This window comes from Electrona antarctica (assembly GCF_951216825.1).
Source record: "Electrona antarctica genome assembly, chromosome: 10".
NCBI classification, from domain to species: domain Eukaryota; kingdom Metazoa; phylum Chordata; class Actinopteri; order Myctophiformes; family Myctophidae; genus Electrona; species Electrona antarctica.
The window spans coordinates 14,285,219-14,311,073 of record NC_136791.1 but is presented as its reverse complement, the minus strand read 5'-3'; the positions used below and the strand labels follow the sequence as shown (position 1 = coordinate 14,311,073).

Here is a 25,855-nt window from a genome sequence, read left to right as displayed (position 1 = left end):
TATATGAACAACTTCCTGTTCTGATGTATGTTTAGTATTATTAACACTGCAGAGGAATACATTAACAAATGCATCAATCAGCGGAAGAATCTTTAAAATATCCCCATTACATTATACATAATGAGCTCAGCAGATATACATGTAGGAAGATTAATCGGGGTGTGATTAAAAAGTCAACCTAGCTGTCATTGATTATTATTCTTGCTCTGGCGTTAACAGTGTTTGAGAGTCTGTTTCAATCATGTGCCCAAAATGGTGTGAGGCGGGGTTAGGTGGTAATCTGGTACTCAAGTTCATAGAATAGCAGGGATCGGATCGGCAAACTTTTGTTTTAGATGTGCCATGTTTTATATAATTATGACACCACATCAAAATTAAATATTCTATAACTGATTTTGATTGTCCATAGGATATACATAACAAATTAGAAATATTTTCTTTCACGTCAGGATGTAATGCTCATTAGAGTTTGAATGAATGTACAATTACTGTATGTGAACTGCAGGATCAGAATTTAATTTGTAGATGTGAGGGGACTTAATTTAACTGACTAAATCTGTTTTTAATATATATTTAATTTTTAAAGAAAACGTCTCTCTCACACATATTCCAGTGTGCCAGTGATCACCCTCCCTCCCGTGTGCCTAAGGTTGCCTACCCCTGCAGACTAGTATAGCATTTTCACCCTCTATCCCCTTATCTTTTACAGGTGTGTTACCGTTTTAGATTGAGCAGATCTATTGCATAATGGCTTGCATAATATTGACGTAATATTACAGTATATGAGTGGTGCAGTTCAGGTGATCAGTTCTTTGAATGTTGGATTTGTAAGCCTTCATTTCAGTTATTCTCCAATTTTATATAGTGTACGACTAAATAAAGATGTGACAGATCTCAAAGACTGTAATTATACCTTTACAATGACTGTGCAAACAGTAATGTTGGTAATTTGTCTAAATGATCCTCTTCATCTTTAGGTCATCCTTGCCTTCTGCTGGGTCTACATCCGTAAATTTCAAAGTCGACAGGAGAGTGAAGTTTTCTCAACCATCACAGCGATATGTGCACTGGCAGTAGCTTTGATAACGTCTGCACTCCTTCCAGTGGATATATTCCTAGTCTCTTTCATGAAGAACCCCAATGGCACCTACAAGGTAAGCGGTGCTTCCTTTCTTCTTCTCTGTTGCCTGAAAGTTGAATCAAATAAAGCCACAGGGAGTCAGGGACGCTTCTCGAGGGACAGCTTGATTTGTTTAGATTCACATTTTTGTCCAAATTGCCAGCTTGGTCCTTTACTTGTTGACTAATCTAGGAGTTGATTATATTTGTTGTCTTGTAACACTGAATTACATTTTCACAATTAGATTCTTGGTTGCATTATTTACATACATTTTCAAGTGTAACAGAGTTGTCACTTCTCACACCCACCCCTCATGTGAATGACAGGTACATTATTGCCACACTCGGGTTGTAACTAGACTCGGATGTTAAGTGGCATCATGGCCATCTCATGCATTAGCTGATCAGAAATCTAATCCGTTTCATAAAAGAAATTCTTCACTTGGTCCAGAGGGATTTGCAATGCTTATTAGACCTGAAATTAGCGGTGTATTTATTTTTTGCTCATGCTGACTAGTGGGAATAGAAATGTGTCCAAGTGATAAGTGATCTGGCTGAGATCAGGTGAGCTCATTTCAGAGCAATAATAGTCATGGGATATGTAATTAAAGGGGGGGGGGGTTGGTGTTTTGTAAACCACCTTTTTGTAAACCTTTTCATATATTTATTCGGTTGTATTATAAGCTCTTAACAGGGAGAACGAAGGTGTTTCTGCCTGCTTTCAGCTAATGTAAACCAAGCAGTGAGCGAGAGCACTGCTATTCCATACAGCTGCCAATGCCTAAGCCTCTTTTATCTCATGGAGTTCTTTACCCATCCAGCATAGTGCTTGCTGGCAACAATGTAGTTTATATTCTAAAGTCACAGATTCATTTTTCTTTACAGCATGGCTCTGTAGGAGGTGAGCCATATAGAAATGGGTCTGTGAGTCTGTCTGTATTTGTCACTCTGGGGGCGAATCTTGCAAACCACTGGACCGATCAGGGCTACTACTGTATTTGCAAGCATTCTTCTAGTTAGGCAGAGGAAGTAACTTTTTTCACATACACAGTATGTATGTTTTATCCTTTTTGAAATATTTCACTTACATTTTGGAAGTCAATGGCAGTTGGATCAGGCGGAAACATCCAAATATGGAATCATACATATACTTACAATTACATACACCTACCCCTTCTGGGGCCATTTTCTTGACATCTGCCTCCAAGTCTCTGCGCCAGGTGTTTTGTGGGCGGACCTCTTTCTTTTTCCTTGTCATACGTATAGAGCGTCGCAGTCCCGCCCCCTACCATGGACCAGGAAATGAATCCCAATGCATTTTTCCCATAGACATTTCGAAAAGTATTTATTTAAAGACGGTTACACCGCGGGCAAAGCCCAACTCGAGTCGTGACAACTCATGACAACACAAACAATATTTTGGACCAAACAAATAATTACAAAGAAGAAAAACAACAAAAAAAGTGTTGTAACCTGCCGTTTTTTTCTTCTTTCTAATTATTTTTTCGGCCCCAATAATTGTGTTTGTTGTCATGATTTGTCACGACTCGAGTTGGCTTTGTCCGCGGCGTAAACGTCTTTAAATAAATACTTTCTGAAATGTCTATTTGAAATGAACGGAGAATCATTTCCTGGTCCATGGTAGAGAGCATGACTGCGACGCTCTATAGTTACGTCCTATAGGTGACTGATGTCATAGGCTGTTTGCATGACAGCCACATGTGTGAGCCACGCTGTTATTAGACCCCCTCTGGCCGTCTCACACAAGGATTTGTTTTTCACCACTTGTCGTCAAGCAGTGGTTATGAATATATCTGGATAAAGTGACAACAAAATGGCAAAATCAGGACACGATCTGTGTGATAAAATGTGTATTATTATTGTATTTTTCTTAACTACGAGCCCTTTCTCTTTGAACTCAATTCTAGTGATGGTCTTTCTATTTCCCACATGTAGGACTGGGCAGTAGACAATGTGACGAGAGCGCAAGTTGAAGATATTGTGTTGCATGGATACTACAGTAAGTGAATTTTGATTTATTTTCGGTCACTAACCCATTACAAACAAAATTAACCAAGTTTTAATAAGATTAATTAAAAAAAAAAAAAACATAATTTGTTCAGTTGCCAGATTTGCGGCACATTTCTGAAACTGTATTCTAACTGTGAATGTACTTCAAGGGAGAATAATTTCAATATTCTCTCTCGATGTCCGTTAGCCATTTGATGATTGTCACATCACATGTGATTGGTGCTAATATTTAGAGAAGGGCTCACTGTACCTTTCCATTTCGGTAGTAATTGCATCGTGATTAGACTATCGATCACTACTTTGTTCTCCAATAAAAAGCATTTGTATCACCTTCCATTCTAAGTAAGTGGGATTAAGAGGATTCCAGTACTAAGAGGCTTTTGGCAAAAGTCAGCCTTAGATCTTAGGCTGCTGAGCTGTTGGATTAGTTTAGAAGTGGTGAAAGGAGCAGTAAACACAATGTTCCACTGTGAGCGCAAATACGTTAGCCTAATTTGTACCGCAACGAGATAATTTGTTGTTATTGCTATGTTATTATTACACACAGGTAATCTTAAGAGGTGACTAATGTATTATACTGGCTCAGCTCGACAACTCTACTCAGTCCCCTAAAAAGCTCCAGTCAGATCAAGAACCTGACACACGCTCGAACAGGCCGTGACGGCATTTCTAGGGAAAATCACTTCATTGCCAATTTGCCATAGTCATTAGTCACTACTAGAGGAAGTGGGGAGTGGAGATATTTGACTAAATGCACATTTTGGCGACGGTGGCTCAGGGGTAGAGTGGCTGGATGGTAACCGCAAGGTTGCCAGTTCGAACCCGGGCTCCCCCAGAGTTAGTGTCGAAGTGTCCTTGAGCAAGACACTGAACCCTTAATTGCTCCCGATGTGCTGATTTGTGCCTTGCATGGTTTCCGCTGCCATCGGTGTATGAATGTGTTTGTGGATGGGTGAATGTAATGCACATGTGCACATCTATGTAAAGCGCCTTGGATAAAGGCATATATAAATGCACCATTTTGTACCTCTATTTTCTGTGATGAGATAGGGGGGATTTATTTTGTCTCTGATTATTAATTATTTCTCTGCTTGAACCCTTGATATCTACAGCTAACTAGGATATGTCGTATTTTCACTGCGGTAATACAAATTCCATACATTCACAGCTGTATTTGTTGGCCGGTTGGCCTAACAGACAGGCCAATCGCAAAGCGATCGTCCATCCAGGCTGTGGGATGTTGTTTATCCTCGGTTGGCCTGACAACCAGCCAATGATCGCAGAGCAATCGTCTTTCCAGGCTATAGTATGTGAGGTAGTTTATCCTCGGTAATCTGCTGTTCTGTAACAGCCAGCTGCCAGCATTTTCACTGAGCTAACTAGCCAATCGCAGATGAGTCATCCCTCCAGGCTATGGAAGTCTGCTGGGCTGGACAAAGTCCTAGTGCTGCACGATTGTTGCTCAAATGTGAATCTTAATTTTCCTCCACAAGAATTGAGATCACGACTCATTTTTTCCATAAATGTTTATTGTCTTTAGTCTGTAGTTGATGGACACCTGGAGCAACTTAAACCTCTCTTAAAGTCCCTGTCTTGTAGCAAAAATATAAGAGTAACTCAAATGAATTGGACATCCAACTAGTGCTGCACGATTCTTGCTCAAATGTAGAAATGAGATTGCATACTGTAGGTGTCTGAATATAGATCTCTTATCTTTTTTCGATTAATTGTGCAGCACTACAGTAAAGCTTTGTTTAGTTTAGCTACGGTTAGTTTAGTTTAGCCACGGCTCTTGCTCTGTGATCCGCACTGGTCGCAACAGAACTTAGAGATATACAGTATAGTGACAGAACATTCTACAAAATATGTTCGTTGTTCAGAAACAGCGGTTAACCCCGGTTGAGCGATGCAGTGGCTGGAGACGCTCTGTTTGGTGGTTTGGTCCGCAACAGGGGTTGGCACTAAAGGTCTTAAGAGCATTTGCCCATCGGCCGTGTACAGGTCATGTTTTACATTTTATTTTTCCTATGAGTGACATGCACAGAGGGGGAACGAGCTGGCCTGGGTGAGGCCCTGGACAGACTGTCTATTGTTGTCCAAGTACACACAACAACAAGCTGCCAGACAGTGCAGCAGGCTGGGGGAGAGACAGCAATGGGACAGTGGCCTGAGAGTGACTGCCATGTAGATGCATAATACATGGTTGTGAATAGGCATCTTACCAAAATCATCCTGTGGTCTGGATTCATTGGGCCAATTTTGTGGGCCGGGTTGCACACTCCTTGATAACTTCCAATTGTGATTTGCTGTTTATACAAATACAATTGGCTTGACTTGACTGTACTGAATAATTCATAAACTCTACCATTTACTATTACAGTGTCATTTGCTTCATTGTAATTCTCTTTCAAATCAAACATCTGGTTACACACTAACAATCCACCATACAGCAGAGTGGGAGTGAAAAGAAACACATTCTTCATGATGATATCATCATGGTTGGATGGAAAACTTTTTAATCATTTAAAAACGTTTTAAAATAGTGAAAATGGACGATCTACAAGCTCACAACACATAGCGGCACAATGTGAGCTTCTAGATCTGCGTGCAACATTCTTGTATGTTGAAGTAAGGCATAATTACGAAAAAAGTGACGATTTGAGGAGAGCCATTAGGGAGAGTACACAGTTAAATCACCCACAATAACAATCACTCTGACAACACTCAAATACAGACTGAATCATATAAAACCTACACACATCCACAGATAGAAACTAATTAATGAGCTGCGGGAGTCGAGCTCTTTCAACTACATTCATAACCTTTTTTTAAATCAACATACCGGTAGCTTAACAATGTCATGTTCTTAAGTACTCTTTAACAACAACTTTTACTGGAACCATACAAAAACATTTACGACAACAAGTTATCTAACCAGATTGGCCACAGTTTCACAAAGCGCCCACTCTTGGTCCAGTCCAGCCATATCCTGGGTTCTGACCCAGTCAGTCTTGTTACTGTTGCAAATGCAGTCATGTCAAAGACTCCAGCCTAGATGATGAGTCTTGGAAACAGATGCTGGCTTAAACTGCCCGTCAGCAATGCTGTTCCTAGCCGTCTGTTCTCAAGAGAAACAAGCTGTCTGCATTCCCAGCCAGCTCAATCAAACCAAACCACTTCCATTGGCATAATGGCATCACAAGATTGCCTTTGACAGACTGGGTACCGTGACAGTACATGTGAGTCCACCACTCAGCAGGCCACGATATATTTGCCCTCTGAACGCACAAATATGATTTCATACATGGGATTTATTTTCTATGTCACCATTGAGACTTTGGATGAGACATATAGCCTTGAAGGGAAACTTTGCTTTTCAGGGACTTGGCAATGAATAATTCAGCAGGCATAGTCTTGAACGTAGAGTTGTATCCTATCAGCAATTCAATTTCTTTAATGGCCAAACTGCCTGAGACCCATGTCCATGGTGCAGCAGTTACACTCAAAGGCTTTGTCATAGATCAAAAGAAAAGCTTAACGGCAGGTTACCATAGTAATTTGTAAGGCTTTTTTATGACTATCTTTTTATGTGCTAGTGATCTGAAGATGAAATAGAAATCAACGTACAGGAGAGATGTTGCCACAAAGCACCCCGAATTACAAGGTTCATGGCATGCTGTCTGTTTTGCAAACAATGGCATTGATTTAAAAAACAAAACGGTTACCTATGCGTGTACCATGTACAACACAAGTAGGTTGAACATGAGTTAGAGGCTTAAAACAGCTTGCCGTTTGCCTAAAAGCATGTATTCATGTACTTTATTCATGTCATCATAGCTTTTGGAATGTGTGGTTCATGTTCACATATATATGTTCACATATCTGTTGTGTTTGTAACCTTTGGCAGACCCATGACTTTTTAATGCTGTAGAAAAGGCCAGTCATGTTGACAAGTGTCTAACATCATCATAGTTTATTAAAGAACGTGTCACTCAGTTGAACTTGCTCTTTGTTGTGGAAATATTTGAAGCTAGTCTTGGTGTGATGGCTTCTGTTACGCACACATCAAGACAGGCAGCCCATATTGTGTGATGATAACCTTTAGGGTTAGATTGCCATATAGCATTCATAATTAGCACACCATTCATAATTAGCACACCTAACTAATGAACCACTTACACCCTATATACAGTATACAGTTATACAGTATACTTTGTCACACAACTGTCATGCAACAATTTTGAAAATAACAGATCTACAAGTACACACGTCGCCTATAATGACATGCCCAAAATAAGGATAAAATCGACTAGTTTGAATAGCTGTTGCGCCCCTTGTGCCCATGCATTTCTGTGTTGCTCTCTCTGCAGCTCTGCAGTGGATGCTTGCTGTAGATTTATGCCCCATTGTTTGGCGGAGTCGCACACTGGAAATAGCAGATCTACTTTAGATCTACTTGCTCCTGAGGCGCCACATCCGTGTGATGTATTCTGATTTCTGAGCTTGGAGATCGGCTATTTTTGACACCATCTTACGAGTCAGTCGACGGAGTATAGATCTGGCTTCAGAAGATGACAGTAATGGCAGTGTGGTTACATAACACAGGAATAGCAGCTATATGTTGCTGACTGTTATTCTTATTTCATAAAATTGTGGTTTTTGATTCCCAGTATCCTCATGTAGAATTTTATGTAAAAAATGTAGTGACCTAAAGGTTTTTCCTTATTTTGCACTGAGCATCACTTCTTTGTTTACCAGTAGGTGGAGACGAAGCTCCATGTGTACCACACACTGACTGAGCTCCCCTCAAATGTAACCTTTAAAGTAGAATTATATTTTAACCCAGTAAGACCTGAGGCAGAGTCTACAAAATGTCTCGGTTCTAAATCCTAACAGTTTTGTCTTGTTACAGTTACTGTATCCATGGTGCTCAAACTTTTTCATGTCAAGGACCCCCAAAAATCTCAAAATATTCAGTTCCAGGGACCTCCAGAAGCAAATATTTGAGTTCAAAATGTTTTCACGATTTTTCGAAAGAATAGCAGAACCACAAGCTCACAGTGCTACAAGCTCACAGCATGGCACAAAGATGCTGTGAGCTTGTATATCTGCTATTTTTTAATAGCCAATGCATGAATAATACGTTGGCTACACATGAGTTAATGCTTTTTAACTCAAATCTAAAATGACACTGATGCTTTCCCGGTTTTAGCGGGTTATAGTAGATTTTGACAGCCTCTGTCCATTTGTGTCTTTACAAATGGAATAATTGATGACACAGACATTCCCTATCTTCCTTTCTACCGATCCATGCCCCCCTCGACCCCCCCAGAGCAGATTGATATGTTTTCAGTAGTGATTACAGTTAACGAGCAGTATGTGTATGGCCACAGACTTCTAAAGAGCTCATTGAAAATCTGCGCTGTTTTCATGATGTCTGAAATAATTTGATGGCCTCTCACTGTGGTTGACATGTCCATCTGTGCGCCGATTGTTCACACTTCACATGGGTTTAATTAAACCTATTGCTGATATGATCAGTGAGTGTCATTTTAAACCTATTGCTGATATGAACAGTGAGTGTCATTTTAAACCTATTGCTGATATGAACAGTGAGTGTCATTTTAAACCTATTGCTGATATGAACAGTGCGTGTCATTTTAAATCCACTCCACACTGACGTAAGTCTGTGATGTTTCTTTAGGTTAGACATGCGTATCTTCTTTTTTTTGTTTTGTGGCTTTCGCCTTTATTTTATATTTTTTATGGAGGGACAGACAGTAAGCTGACAGGAAATGGGGAGAGAGATGGGGGGAAGACATGCAGTAAAGGCCGTCGGGATCGGGAGTCGAACCCGCGGCACACTGCCAGACTGGATTACCAGCCAAGGTGCCTGGACCATTGAGCCATGGCCCAGGCCGACATGCGTATCTTCATCCACATAGTTATTTACTTATTTTTCAATCACATTCAACATTCACATTTTGCTGTTTTGTAAATCTATTGTTCGCTTTTTCACGTGATTGTAATGTGTGTTGAATCGGTGCTGGGCAGGGTCACCGGGTCGTGCAGTCGACACCGAAGTCATGATTTAGGGTTTGTTTTATTGAGTTTTATATTACATTACACCATGCACGGTGTATTACTGGGCCTATTTTACATTTTAAATGGAGCCATAGCTGTGTCGTTTGTCATTTGGCTTTTATGACATTTGGCAGTTGTTGATAATGAGAAAGTCTTGATGAATGAGTGCTCAGTGACTCCTACTGTACACTACAGTACCGTGGGCATATTCTAGCTAAGAAGGGAAAATGATCCTCCAATGTGAAATTGCTGTTCATGTATTTGTAAACAATGTACATTTTGCAAATTTAACCTGCTGCTGATATAATATGATATTTGCCTTTAGCTTGCCGACCGAGGTCATGAATGGTGGTAACAGATGCATGCACTTCCAAACATGCAATTCCAAATGATGTGTGACTCTTAACAGTTTGAAAGCATAATGTTCTGTCCATTTTATACTTTTTTTTGAGAACCACTCAGTACCTCAAAGGAGTGGTGCATGAGGCCAAGGCCCCTTTAAATGCACTGCTATTAACCTTCTTCGTGCCCTGATTTAGGGTAAGAAATGAAAGATCACAACAGTTGTTGTGATACAGAAGAACATGGCTCTTTGATCGTTCCTTCCTTTACACCTGTACTGTATGAAGAACATGGCTCTTTGATCGTTCCTTCCTTTACACCTTTACTGTATTTGCCCCAGTGAATTGTAATGGTTAAAGTGCTGCTAGCCATGTTGTGAGAGGATTGCTGAAAACACTGACGGATTGCACGTTCATTGGGGAGAGCAGCTTTGTGTGATGTAAGGTCCTTGAACGATAACATTGGTCGGAGTGCATAGGAAGCCACATCGTGGCAGTTTGGTGGAAATGAGTGCTCCTTGTATATTCCCTTTTTATTATTATTTTATAAACATTTGTGTGTGTGTGTGTGTGTGTGGCAGATCTACAAGCTCATGAACCTTGTAGATCTGCTTTTTTTTTAAATAGCCAAAGTATGAAGTAGTTTTGTATTAATGACATCTGCAAAGTAAGAATAAACTAAAGCTGTCAAATGCTGTAATTGTAGTGGAGTAAATAAATGGTAAAGCGCATTCACCCATTCCTACACCGATGGCGGAGGAAACCATGCTTTGAAGGCACCAACCTGCACATTGGGGTCAATTAGGGGTTCAGAGTCTTGCTCAAGGACACTTCGACACTAACTCTGGGGGAGCCCGGCTGTTATACCGGCCACTCTACGCCTGAGCCACTCCCGCCCCGAGTAGAAGTAGCAAAAATGGAAAGTAAAAGTACCTCAAAATGGTACTGTGCATTGTAAGCACTTGTATAGTACTTGAGTAAATATTTCTTTGCAATGACTGACTGATAGGCATCATTGCATAGCGGGACATGGGTTGATATCAATGGTCTTAACTCAAAATGTATACATGATACAGCTTAGATCTTTGGATTAAATCGGAGAGCAGACCTGTGCGAATTTGGTGATATAAAAACAACATATCTGTAGTTTAAAAATTGGATGTTCATGGAATGTTAATCTACAGTGTTGTGTCTTGTGTGTGGGTAGCTCAATAGGAACTAAGTGCACTTGTCAACCACAAGGTCGTGGGTTCGAATCCTGCCATAAACAACTCGGCATGAGCAATCTGGCTCCCTGGGCTCTCCAATCTGGATTTGCTGTTGCTACCCTTTAACAGTAGCATGAAACCCACCTACTGTACCACACATCACACGGGGATTTCAGAAGCATTTCAGGTCAACTTGACCATGTTTTTCCTGTGATCCCATTGGCCACTATCTCCCCCAGGGCTTAACACTTGGGTGTCTAAGCAGTCAAGTTGATATTTTGAAGTGGATTATCTTTGCCCATGAAGCTCTGAGAAGGTTCCCCTTCCATGATTTATCCTAAATATTTGATTCAAATCATCTGTTTTTTTGTTTTTCTCATCTTGAAACGTTGTGATGTGAAAGTCTGTCGGACTAGTTAGGTGCCAACGTTTTCTTCTTAATACATTTACCGCCAGCATTAATTAATCCCTCAATAGCGTATTGCCAAGGTTTTATCGCGCGTAACACTTACTTTGAAGATCCAAATATCCGTAATCGCATGTCCCTGTGAAAAACTGCTGTGTGTGGTATCATGACAGGTTGTTGTCTCGCTAATTAAGAAGATAGATTTAAACTATTGAATGTCCTGTTTAATAACTGTATTATAAAGTCTCAAATGCCTTATTGACAACTTGACAAGTAACGCTTTCACCTCATTAACACACTTACTTAATAATCTGAGGGAAATAAAACCTCCCATTCCTGTGATGAAAAGAAAGTCAATAATACTAGGATTTAATTAGCAAATTAAATCGCATGCATCGTCTGCTGAGGAATACGTCTTTTCAGTTTTAAAAATCCTAGCCTATTCGAGGATGTTCTGCCTTAGCCATAATGTCGTAACCATCCAAGGTAGACTCACCATGAGCATGATGTTGTTATATTTGTAATACTACAGTAGCCCAAATCCTAAAGGGAAGCCACTGTGTGTGATTGGTGGAACTGTTATGTGAGTTTACTATGGTACCACTAATAACAAGTCGACTCCAATATGTTAACACCATTCACAATATTATAAGCACTCTAATAATTATAAAGGTTAAACTTATGAAGGGATACATCACTGAGGATGCGTCCCAGGTGCATTCATGCGATGTATTTTCGTTCTGAGATATTCTATTCTATGAGGTATAGTGACTCATAGGAATAGACTATGTGACAACCAGGTACAGCCATTCGAGCCGCAAGCGGAGCCTGCAGTACCACCGTTGCCCAGGTGGAGCCTGCAGAACCATTGCGGCTCAAGAATCCACCACTCCTGAATGAAGTGTCTGGTGCTGGGAGTCTGGTGCAACGCACAGGTCCTGGCTGTACTCCTGGTGAGAGCAGGAGTGGACCTGGTGAGACGTAGGTGGGGCCCGGACAGGAGGCAACCCACAAAGCCTAGTCCCTCCACATGCCAGAATTGTGCCTCCCAGTCACGGCAGAGTAGTTCCGGAGTGGTTCCAACGGATTGTGTGGCCCTGGTCTTTCCCTAGTGGGTCTGATCGAGGGTAGCTACTGGGACGTAAGCCGGGATTTGATCACCCCGGCTGGGTCAACCGAGTGAGGGGTAATGATGTCCGCGAGACCCGAAACCCCGATGACCATGGGATACATCACTGAGGATACGTCCCAGGCATCCATGCAATGTATTTCCTCCCTTTCATGCCAGTGTTGCCAGTTTGGAAAATGATAGCTGTAAGTAGTATTAATCCTTTAGACCTGGAACACCACCATATGTTGTTATACCGTGCATGTGTGCGTGCGTGTGGGGCCACGGGTACAAACGGGTTAAGTTGTTTAAATCAGTCAGTGTTTCATCTCAGTTGTTTGTTTGCCCTGCTTGTCTTCTTTATATTGTTAGCCCTGACTGAAGGTGACTATACTGGTCACATTTGTATGCAGTATGCTCTATGATTCCCATGTAAATCATGCACAGAGCTCAGCTGTGTCTCATCACTTATAATGTTTTCTATTTTCTGCAACAATGTGTACTGTGTGAAATAGGGATTCATTGGTTAATCAGACTATACATTTAAGTCGCTAAAAACAAAAATCACTTATTTGTTGCTAAATAAACACTTTATTTAACATGGTTTATTCGATTAATAAAATAAAAAAACGTAATCAATTGAATATGAAGATTATCAATAGTTGCAGCCATTGCATCTGTTGAAATTTTAACCAATCCATTAACAAATCTATTTTACTATTACTTATTGATATTACAATTACAGCTTCGTTTTACACACAACAAATCATATAATGTTGAAATACATTATATCAACGTTGACAGTCTGTGATAGTAACTTGTCACAGTTATAAAATATAAAGGGGGTGACAATATGATTGTTACAGCCCTACATTAATGAAGCATGACACTGTGCTGGAGATTGATCACCTATTTGTGGCAGATAAATTTATGTTTGTTTGCTTGCATCTCTTTCATTAACATGGTAATTGTTTGGACTGCTCAAAGCCTATAGACATTATGGCACTTAAGTCACGCAGTTCCGATACGATTAAGTACTTCATAATGCTAATCTTATCTTAAATGGTTGATTTATGGGCTGATGTGGCGTGTTACTTGGTCCAACTTGAACCAATGATTATAGAACGCTAATATAAAAAAACATGAATGCACTTGGACCCGATAAGAAGAGACACTTACAGTAGAAGTAAGTTCATAATGAGTGCAGACAATCTTTGACCTCTTTATATTTCTCATATTTGTTCCCATCCTTTCATAGTTTCTAAATAAAAAGTATTATCTTGTGTAACTTTTTTACTAATGTGAATACGGTATCTGAAAAGGTCTACGAAGCCTTGAGCTTAGTAACCAAACAAGTGCAGTACAGTCGGATGTAAATGGTAAATGGTGCATTTATATAGCGCCTTTATCCAAGGCACTTTACATAGATTGTATAAAAAATATGAAATCAGTCTGCTACAAACTAAAAACCAACAAGTTCTCTTGAAACAGTTTTTTGCTTTGAAACTGTTGTACTATTGTAAATTGTGGTGGTTATTCATACTTATAGTCATATGTATTGTCATATGTATTGTCATGTCACTTAATGGTGTTTGTAAATTACCTACCCAGTCAGCATCAGCCACGTGACGTGACGACTTAGATAAAAGGGAGGTTGTCACATACTAACAATTATCCCCTGATGAAGGCCGCCTGCGGTCGAAACGTTGTGTATTCTGGTGTTTCAATAAAAGAACACCATTGGAGCAATCCTGTGTGCCTTGGTCCGGCACCAGCCAGGAACTGGATGTGCGCAAGCCACCTGCCTTTTAAACTTTACATAGATTGTGCATTACATTCACCCATTCACACACACATTCATACACCGACGGCGGCGGAAACCATGCAAGGCACCAATCAGCACATCAGGAGCAATTAGGGGTTCAGTGTCTTGCTCAAGGACACTTCGACACTAACTCTGGGGGAGCCCGGGTTCGAACTGGCAAATGAAAAGTCTAATTTTGCACACCTTGGGCTTGGGGTCAGTCTTTGAATCATTGAGCTGTATGATGAGCTGTGTCATTGAGTTCCCCATCTGAAATCAAGGGTCCTCACAGGCAGCCGAGGGCTATTTCTCCTTTTATGTCTTTGTTCACCTGACAGCCCTGACCGTAGTTAAGCTATGAGTCAAGATGGAGTACAGAGGTTGTACTGAAGCAGGCAGGTATGGTAATTGTCTGGGCACCATGCTGATAGCCCTCCCATGTGAATCATATATGAATGTCTCTTACTGGCAGTTGAAAAGTTACATTTAAAATAAATCATGAGGACAATGTTTTCTTAACTAGAGGTTCAGCCCTCACGTCTAGAATTCGGGCCGATAACGAGGCCCTCACACCCACGTACAATGCACTGCCCATCCTACCAATATTCCCATATGGAGATCTCTGTATCTGTCAGTCCATGCCTTTTTATTAGAAGTGGTCCTTTTATTGGGGGGGGGGGGGGTGGGGGGAGTTTCTTTGACGGCACAGAGCCAACGATGTGGAGCTCTCCAGTGCCCCGGTTTGGATTCATATTGTAAACAAGGTCTGTCCAGGCTCCGTTGAGCTTACTAGGATAATACTACTTCCGGTAGACTGGAAATGTGGCTTTTCAAAATAAGAGCTCAAATGGGAAAAATGCTGGTGTGAATTAGATCCTAATTTTTCAATAAATGCTAGCGGGCTAAGTGTTAATAGTAAGTGAAATGATATGCACAGACACATTTTCATCATGCATAATTTCAGACCTTTTTACATTGAAATGTAGTCCAGGCTGAACATTTGGAAGTTGCAAATATGATTGTAGGAGCTGTGAAAAGTGGTGCCTGTCGGTCTTCTGGGTCGGGGCTCATTTGATAATGTGCCACATAAAGATGCTGTGCTCCTCCGGCTGTCTCTTTTCCGTATCAATTTACTACTCATGTCTTGTATTACACGGCTACTTCAAGAAATTGATGCGCCTCTGCCTCCCGCAAGGATGGACAGGGAGGCCTTTGGAGCCAATGTGTCCTACTGGGGAAAATAACGGCTGCTCTTGAATCAGATAACTGCACAACTGGACTATAAAGTGAAACAAATTGCTGCGATTCCGAGGCAGCCTTCAAGTCTCATGTGTTTTGTTTTAGTGCAATTCCCTAATGACGGCAATGAAAATAATCATTTGTCTGTTCTTGTCCTCATTTTGAGTGATACAACTATTGTATGTATAATATTTTCAGCATTTTGTTTTCAGTTGTGTTGCATTTGAACTTTTTAGAGAGAGAGAGAGAGAGAGAGAGAGAGAGAGAGAGGATTCAAACTGTTGGCCAGCCTGGCCAGGACTCCTTAACGCTCACAAAGGACTTTATGGTCTGTGGCTGTGCACAAACTGGCTGAGCCACCAGTAGGCACGTACCGCATTATTCACTTTCATTTTTGGACGTATTTTGAATATATTCATGCATGCATATTTTGTGGCAAGGCTTGTGCTGCTGTTTTCACTTAGAGCATGTGTGCCCTGTTTATGCTCAATGAAATGATTATTATTCAAGGCAGCTGCAGTCATGTGCAGAAATATTTGTCACTTTAGTTGGGTAGAGTTGTCTCATTAGCAGTTTCTCTGTACCTGTGTGGTACTGTGAGCTTGCCCCTCTTAGTATTCGGTAGAATAGCATGTTAGCAACTGCCCTGCTCTGTAATGTGTGTGCCCGGGACCCAACCTAGTGAAAATAGATCTACAAGCACACAACGCGTGGCTTTGCGCCACGTTGCGAGCTTGTAGATCAGCTATTTTCACTACTTATTTTTTATTTATGGAATTTCTTAGATTTGTTTGTTAATTTATTTTATTTATTTTGTATGCATTCTTTTACTTTTTTTTAGGAAAAGAAAATGGGATTTGTACTCGAGCCGTGACCCATACAAATTGGTCTGTTGGTCTGAAATGGGTCACGACCCAGTGCTTGGGAAGCAGTGCTCTATACTGCAGCTCACTAGATCCCATTTTGCTAAATTGGGTTCCTGAGCAGTCAGCCATCACCAATTTCGCTGGTAATCTGTACAGTGATGATGTTATTCATAACGTTTTGGTTTTCATTGCCGTCGTCGGGATAATCATAATGTTAACAATTTATTCTAAAACATATTATCGATCCAACACAGTGGTCATCGTGGGGTCAATTAAAGACTGTTTTGTACAGTCAGTGAAGTGTTGGCGGGGGGTACATACTCCATTGGCCACATTACCCCTCTATTGTTAAAGCTAATGAGGGCTGACCGAGCTAGCTCATTTAAAAATGAAAATCTTATATCAAAGTGAAATATAGCTTTGCTCTTATTAATTCAATAACAGTTATAGTTAAGGTCAAGGTGGCTGTTATGATGGAATGCCTTCAGGGATCTTCTGCAACCATATGTATGCTTCTGTTAAAACCCAGTTAAACCCTATATACTGTGCCTAGTTGACCCTTATAATAGGTCCGCTCTTTTCCCTCCTCAAATATCTTAACCGAAAATAGCAGATCTACAAGAGACGCAGTGTTGTCACCTTGTTTGCCCCACAAATCGGAAGCTGGGTTAAGCTAAACCTTAGGCCCTGGTTTTTCTTCATTTTTGAGTGGTGCAAACACTCCCTTACGGAGCTATGTGTGTGGGTGGGTGGGTGGCTGGCTGGGTGGGTGCGTTTTGAGCACGAAAACAACATGGTTGTTTTTCACCACCTGTGCGCAACCTAACACACTCACAAACACACACATTAACTGTATATATGGTGATTTCGGGTGTGACAGTACAGTACAGTAGAGGGTACAGTAGAGGGACCTCCCACTCGCCGGAATCGGGCCGGCACCCTGGGTGCGTTCCTGTGGGTCTGGAACCCCCCCCCCACGCACGCATGCATGCACACACAAAATTTGGGTGCGTTTTCTCATGCCAATAAAGCTCCTTTCAATTGAATCAATTGCGACGCAATGCAACAACATGCGCCGACGTGCAACGGGACATATCAGACCGCTGCGATGCCCACTAAAATGATTTTGTTGCGTCTCAAATCACGAGAACGAGAACATCCACACAACGCAAATATATAAAATAATGTGATTTGCATCACAGTTTATTTGTCACCGCAAATAAAGGCATCAATCTGTAAATTAATAGTTTTTTTTGCCAGTGATTTTTCACAGAGCTACCACCTATAAATAGGGCTTAAATAGATGTTGTGGCCAATTTTTGTCACAGACCTCCCAAAAAATAAAAAATAAAATAAAACACTGTCTCCCCTGATGTTCACAGGAAATGAGAGTGCAGGCTTCTTCTGACATACCTTTCAGAGTCTTGCACAGGCACAGATATTTTCATCAGTCTCCTGAGTCCTTTGTCAGAGCCACCGGTTTTGTGGGGTTCCTCCCCTGGCATTTCATTTTCGCATCAAATTGGAGCCGTCTCTGTGCAAGGACAGCAGTCCTGGTGCCCTTGTGGACAGCCATCGTGAGGTGAAAACAAGGGTCTCTGATTCTCATCAGCCCTGACTGTTGAGTCGGGGGCTTTCCACACCCCGGGGGCGTAATGATGGATATAACCAGTGGTTCTCACAACCTTTTCATCTCGGGGACATCCCCCAAATTAATGTGCATTTGGCCGCGGATCCCCATCTGAAAATACTTTGTCCCAGGTTGCTAAAATGTTTCACAAACATTCAACATTTGTGATTTATTGAAAATAGCCTATGATGCCTCAGTAGTCATACAGGGTAGATACCTGTATGATAGATATCTGAAAAAATGGACGTCGTTACAAATATCATCGCCGTGTAATATTAGTGCTCTGTGTAAATTGGTTGGAACACTTGCTATTAAACCTTCTTTTTGCAAATGTACCCATACAATTTGATAATGATGGAACCATAAAAGGTCCCAAGTTGAACGAAGTGGCTCTGATTGCCTGTGATTTTGTTTGCAATGTGCTCACAGTGTGCTCCCGCCTTGCATGGGTGTGTTGTTTTTATTCATAGCTCAGCCTTTGTATAGATTGTATGTTTTTGTTCCCCTGGTCCTTCAACGATCCTTTCTTGCTTTTCGCTAGAAATAAATTGGAAGTGAAGATAGAAAGAACACAAGAACTGTGTTGAGGAGGGTTGAGGGATGGCATTTAATTATTTAGTCCTCCTCCCTGTCAAGTGGACAAATTTGCTAAACTTTTATCCCTGGTCAGGTGTTCTTCCCCAGTAGAAGATCTGCTTGGAGAGTAATGGATGATCCACATCAATGCAATATGACCTATTCCCTCAGTATGTTAATATTCATGGTGTTATGATTAATATTAGCCATTGCTTTAACCCACAAGCACATGCCATTGGCTGCACAGCACTGTGCAAGGCCTTCATTTGTTTGCTCTTGAACGAAGTCTTCCTAAACTGAGTTTGTCTGGCCGTAAATGAGTGTAAATGGATGCCTTTAGTGGAGCAATGAGCATGCACTTATTAAAGCTAATGTCCTGCCACAGAGTCACAGCTGGCAAAAAGAAATCCCGTTAAAACGTTGCCACCCATTTGTCTCCAGCGGTGTGTGGAGGGAGATGCTGTCACAAGGGGGTAGATTTGTTCTTGCCACTAGACATGGATACTTGAGGCTGTGAGAGTGAGCTCAAAAGGATCAATCCTGGACCAAATCTAGTCTTGGCTCACCAGACATAGCGGAGAGCTCCGCAGACCAATACATCTGGCAGTACATCTAAATTCAATGCAAGGGCTTGGACTGGGTAGAGAGACAATTTGGAGATTTAAAAAATGGCAGTGCAGAACTAATGCAAAGACTTTAGGGCGGCCCTTCTAATTGAGACGCTATCACGGATGGTTTTCAAAGCAGTGGGTGGAGGTTACCGAGAGACGTATTGGTAAAAACAAATCGCATGGCATACAGTTGCCGAACAAGCATGTTGGCTTTGACCTTTTGACGGGGACCTCGCCATTGTATTTAACGTTAGATATGCGTGTGCATGGGCTGAGAGACCAGTCTCTTGATTCTCTCTCTCTCTCTCTCTCTCTCTCTCTCTCTCATGCAGATTGTCACGCACACACATTCACACATGCACACACAGACCTGAAGTCTCTTTCCTGAGACTATGCTGGCATGATCTGCCACCCTTCAGATATAGCTGTTCAAATCTCATCCTGCTTGCCATTACTTTTCAGTTTAACGTACAATTCACTGTCAGATTGTGTAGCCCGTATGTCTGCATCATTAACCCTTACAAAGCACTCACAAAGCAACTGTGGGCCAGCAAACACCTGACACTTAGATTTCAAGTCACAACCATTAACCAGAGGTACCTTTGCATCCCGTTGCATCATGCTAAAATATGTATCTGAAACATTATAGGTTAGAATTAAGCCATGAGCTTTGCTGCCTGTCTCTCTCTGACTTTGTTTACAATCAATCTGCATGTGCGTGCACGCATTGTGCACGTAGCAGAGAGACGCCTGGAGGGATGCAACGTTCTGATTGGTTCAAAAACGCACATCTTTCCATTTGAGATAAAATGCTCCAAATAAGTCGTTTCACCGCGTCTTTAAGTGGTTCATTGACTGGTGATGACGACACAATAAGGCATTAACAATGAATGTGTTTATGAGACAGGGTGAATAACAGTAGAGTCTGTAGGACTAGTAGCATGCCAAAGTTTGTGCTATTGCCATTGAGAATGCATTGGGCGTTTAAGTTAAATACGGGGGGGGGACATATTTTGACAGCAGAAACTGCCGGTCATAATTTCTCCCCCCTCCCTATTCCAAAGCCCCCCCCCAGGTACATTATATATTTAAACTATTTTCAGCAATGGTACACTTATTTTTTCAGTGGGTAGATCTTGTTGAGCTGGTCATTTTGAAAGTAGATCTCACGTCATAAATGTGTGGGCACCCCTGGTCTAGGGGCTATATCCCTTATCCCTAAACTTCGCCTTTTTAATTTATTTATTTATTTATTTTTGCTATTTTGAAAAAAATAAGTTTTGGGATAAGGGGTAAAGAAGGCACTCAGAAGGTGAAAATAGGGCCATAGATGTACAACTAGTATTCACATCATGCCACACTTTAATGCCTGTAGAAATGTAACTGCATACATTGTACTATTATTATTAGGATAATGCCTCCTGGCAGAGACTCTACTGAGCGCACATTTCTAATTGCTGCAGTTTCATTACTAATATTTATGATTTGATGCCAAAGACGACGGTGATGATAACACAAGGTCATTATGAAGAGAAATTGTTCCTTCATTACTTCCTTTCTAGCGCATCCAGGTCCTCATTTGTAAATGGGATAAATAAACGATTGGGGGGGATTTTGAGATGAAGGCTTCGGGTTTAGGCTTTAGGTTGTTATAATACTGTATATTTTAATATAGACTAATTTGTTTAACCCATTAACCCAAAACAGCAGATCTACAAGCTGAACTTGTAGGTCTGCTATTTTTGAAAAATCGTGAAAATGTGCCTCAAATCTTTGAATATATATTATTACCGAGTGAACATTTTAACTCAAATCTTTGCTTCTGGGAGGTCCCTGGAACAACATATTTCCAGATGGGGGGGGCGGAGGCATATTTCAGTACATATAATTTCTGGGGTCCTTGACATGAAATATTGAGCATCACTGATACAGAAACATAAGGTTTTAAGATTTTATTTATTTATTTCGATGTCAGGCCTAAATGGGTTAATGTCAAATTATTTGACTTGACTTTTACTATTACTCTTTTGCTATTTGGAGTTTGCTACTCCCAGTACCAAACGGATGCTGCTTCGGTTGGTGTTAATGTTGTTTCTGACAGCTGCTGGGCGCCAGTGCACACAGGCATAATAAGGTAAATAGGGCGTGATACTTTTATAGAGATCAGGTCGGAGGGCCGTTATAAGGAGCTAACGGCACACATTAGAAAGTGCCTCTCTGCTAATCAAGATGAGGGGTTGGAAGAACCCGACTGCGATATAATTAAGACTATGAGTTGTTTGTGTTGTGCAGGGATGTGTTTATGTAGCCAGCGTGATGGGTGCTAATGAATGACATCAAATGGTGCTTCCATGTTGCTGAGGCATATCTTTGATATGCTTTTCTGTGCTTATTTGAGGTGTGTGGGTTGCCTTCGCCCAATCCATTGGCTTCCGAAATGCCCCTCTCAGCTTGAAATAGCATATTTGTTTTTAAGTGTTTCTTTTGGCCTCACCTGTGCTTTCTAATTCCCAATGGTTTAGACTAGTGAAACAAGCCTATTTGCAGATCTCCTATTTGAGGCATGCAACACACTGTCAACAATCATGCCATACATTTTTTTAGCATTATCCAAAACAGGGTAAAACAGGGAGTTCTCGAATATATATATATATATATTTTTTATATTATTTTATATTTTTTTATAGAGGGACAGACAGTAGGCTGACAGGAAATGGGGGAGAGAGATGGGGGAGTGACATGCAGTAAAGGAGTCGAACCCGCGGCACACTGCCAGACTTGGACTACCGCCCAAGATGCCTGGACCGCTGAGCCACGGCCCAGGCCAATTCTTGAATATTTTTTAGCTTTTGTCCTCACACGTCTCAATATGTCATTTTATTTCATTTAGTGGACCACGTGTATTTGTGTCTGTTCGTGCGACCACACATGCTCAAACATGTGTTTGGCCCCAACTAGAGTCGCTTCTACCTTTCTATAAACCCGCTCCGCTCCCACTCCACTTACGCTCGTATGGTGGTTGACTGGTTGTTAGTCATGGCTGCCAGTTCCCATCTGATGTTGTGTGGGAGTTCTGTCTGTTCCAAACCGTACTGAATAACTGCTAGCATGCATAATGTCTTCAGGGTAGGACTTAAGTCTAGGATGTACAGGTCATTGGGTGTACCACATTCCCCAAAGAGGATGATACGATCTCCCACTGTGCAACAGCAACTACTACTTGGACCCCATCCATACCAAAACCTCCACTTCCGGGAGAAGCAGTATATCCTAGGATCATTGAAGTCACCAAATACATGTATGTATAGGTTTCTGTTGTAGGTGACAGCTGTATGAAGCCAGCATCCTTCTGGAAGAGGCTGTGCAGCAGCAGAAAGTGTGTTCAGCCAGGGGTTGGTCTCTGTGTCAAACACGGACACCATGATGTCGCCCCCAAATACATACATCTTTGTCCCAATGATGATGGCAGAGTGAAGAGAGTTCAGTGCAGTGCCTCTAGTGTTAATTAAAGACCAGACCATTGTGGTGGTTGGTGTCCAACTTGTAAACGTCCTTAGTGCAGCTAAATCCAAGCCGCTGGTTGTATGTATTGTACAGACATACATTACCTTCCCCAAGACACAGGCTGAATGGTTCCACCTGCCCGCCGGAACAGTCCCAGAAACCCTGGGCTGGAACAATCTGTGGGTGTCGACATCGAATGCATAAAGCACGTTGTGAAGCTCCATGCTATAGTACTCCCTATTATGGTTATCATACTCTCGTAACTCTCCCCAGATGTAGACGATATCTTCTATCAGCACTGCTGAGAGGCCCTCACACCTGGAGCAACGCTCAGGATAGCATTCTATTCGTGTTGTCACTGGGGTCAACTTCCTCCAGCGTAAAGACACGTGTTGAAAACATGAGCATCGATCTGAGCCATATTGCCAAGACAGAGCCATCCAAAGGCGTACATCTCATTCTCCACTGAAACAGCAGCGTAACCGAGCATCGCCGGTCCTCTATTCAGATGCACCGTCCAGCGATACATGTCTCTCACACTGAATCCAGTTGGATCTGTAAAGCTATGCTCTGAGAAACAATAGAGTAATAACATGTCTGCTATTGCTTATATTGGCTCAGTGGCACAAGTGGTACGCAGAGTTTGGGCAATAAACGGAGTGTTCAGCAAAGAGTGGACATCAAAAAGCAAACAGACATACAGTCTGTTTGTTTTTTGATGTCCAGCTTTGAGTGTTTGTGTAAACACAAACATTTAATACCATTGACAATGAATGGTCAGCTTTGAGTGTTTGTGTAAACACAAACATTGAATACAAAAGTGAGGACGCAAATTGTGATTGGCCAGAATGAGATGATGCATTGTATGATGATGTATGATGATAAGAGCGCCCCTCACTTCACACGGGTGTGATTTTTATACCAGGACCGCATTTTATGGGGGACATTTTTTGATGAGCCCACAAGTTGAAACAAAGCATATTTTAAAAGAAAGCATAAATTGGTAGCCTCAAATATAGAAGATACATTCATAACACTGTGATTTTAAAAGATACAGAAGTGTTTCTGTATACGCTTTTGTAAATGGAAGCATATCCATATACTGTAGTATACAGTATAGCCTGTATTTGTTGCATTACCCCATTTTGGGCGGGAACCCCTTTTGGTGTTAGCATTATGTTATGCTTTAGCTATTGAAAAATAGCAGATCTACAAGCTCATAGCGCGCCACTCGGTGGCGCGCTAGGAGCTTGTAGGTCTGCTATTTTTGAAAAATCGAAGAACGACTGACATAGAAACATAGCTTTTTCAGAAAACTGTCAGGATGTAGAAGACATTTTTAGAATCTGATCTCAGGTCAAAATGGGTTAAAACAATAACACACAAACTAATACAATGCATTCACAGGCTATGCTTTTCAAAAACAAATAGAAGGGACTTCATTTGCCTTGGAAGTTGGAAGGGTATGTTCCTTTGTCAAAGTCCTTATGCGACCCCACTTGGGGTCCCAACTCTGCTGAATCTGCTCTAAAAGAAGCGGCTTATACAGGATGGGTCACTCTGGACCAAATGGCTTCCGCGCGTTAAACTGTCTCCGAAAGCAGCAGCTTGAACAGGACTAGTCATAAGCACTGGATGATGTGAGGAGGATATACAACTCTTTGTCCAGCAGGCTGACTTCACTTAATGCAGCTGATGGATACAACTGGCTTTGGGGAATATTCCCTAGTGGGGAATGTTCCTGGTGCAATATTCATTTTCAGAAGGGGAATTAATTTTTCTTCCAGTTGCAATGTTACATCAGAAATTAAATTGATTTATTTTCTACCCACTACAATATTTTTTGTTCAAAGCGGTAGTAATAATAGGCCAGTGTGGAGGATAACCTGTTGAAACGTAATGCATTGAAACAATTGTTCAGTCTAATTATATCATCCACAATTCTCTCCAATAGAGTTAATCGCTATTTCTAGATATGTCTATACCAGTGGTTTTCAACCTTTTTTATATCAAGGCCAATTATTTATTCAGCATTTGAGCCATGGACCACCATTTGATGAGATTTAGCCTCTCAGACACAAAACTAAAGAATAATTTGTTATCGTTGGATAAGATTTTTTCCAAAACTAAAGAATATTTTGTCATCGTTGAATACGATTTTGTCCACAATTCCATGCTGTACTGATATGGTACCATAGGAGAAATAACAGGCAAACATTGATCAAACTAAGAATTATTTAACATGCTCTAATTGTGTAGAGCTCTTGTAAATTAAGTAGCCTAATGCAGGTGTTTAACAATAATTTTACTCTTCAGAGTGTAAAATGAAACCAAATGGACCCATAAGGCTCTATTTGGTTTCATTTTTCACTCGAGTGAAAGCAATAAGGTACACCCGCACACTGTGTATCTGCTCGGCACAAGAGTATTGTCTTATTTAATGAAGCAACGTTTCGGTCACTAGGGACCTTCCTCAGGCATCACTCAAGAGTTAAAGATCTATGAGGGTCCATGTGGTTACCAACTCTCCATCATTTAGCTGGGGACCACCTGGAACCCCCTCAAGGACCACTGGTGCTCCCCGGACCACTGATTGAAAAGCACTGGTCTATACTGTCTAAAAGGCTTCGGTCATAACAGGGCCTAGATCTTCATCACAGTGGAACTGGCTCTCAAACACCTTTCTGAATATTTTCACATGCTTTATAATATTATTTACAGACCATTATACAAGTATAAGGATTTAAAACTGTGGGATGTGGCTGCTCAACATTGCAGCAACAGGAAAAACTGCAAACAAACAATAGAAACACAGTATAGGGAATAAATGGAATTGGTAATGATTGCACAATGTAAGGTGCCTTTGTTTTGTTCGTTTAGGTGCTGTCTATGTATATACAGTACTGTAAATGTGTACAATTATATAAAGTCCCTGGGTGCCTGTGTGTGCGGGATGTCTTTAAATTAAGTGTGTGTGTGTGTGTGTGTGTGTGTGTGTGTGTGTGTGTGTGTGTGTGTGTGTGTGTGTGTGTGTGTGTGTGTGTGTGTGTGTGTGTGTGTGTGTGTGTGTGTGTGTGTGTGTGTGTGTGTGTGTGTGTGTGTGTGTGTGTGTGTGTGTGTGTGTGTGTGTGTGTGTGTGTCAGGCAGCAGGCGGTTAATGTGAGCGTCCATTGTTCATAGCCCTGGTTGCCTGGTAAGCTGTCCTGTGGTCTTTGATTATCCTACGAGCTTTGAAGACAACACAGGTCCATTGTTGTATATCCTGGATGGAGGGAAGCTCACATCCACTCTTCCACTGACTCACTGTGCTGCACACACACCAGCAGCA

General features: G+C 41.3%; 1 protein-coding gene across 2 annotated transcripts in view; it reads left to right on the top strand.

The window, feature by feature from the left end:
- Positions 1-25,855, top strand: part of lmbrd1 (LMBR1 domain containing 1) — a 125,067-nt gene that overhangs the window by 2,428 nt on the left and 96,784 nt on the right. For both annotated transcript variants that reach the window (XR_013790897.1, XM_079511556.1), the window contains exons 2-3: positions 978-1,154; positions 3,076-3,139. Coding sequence is in view for 1 of the 2 variants with exons in the window: in XM_079511556.1 (XP_079367682.1) it covers positions 978-1,154; positions 3,076-3,139 (241 nt within the window). In the remaining variant the exon portion in view is untranslated. The remainder of the gene's footprint in view (positions 1-977; positions 1,155-3,075; positions 3,140-25,855) is intronic.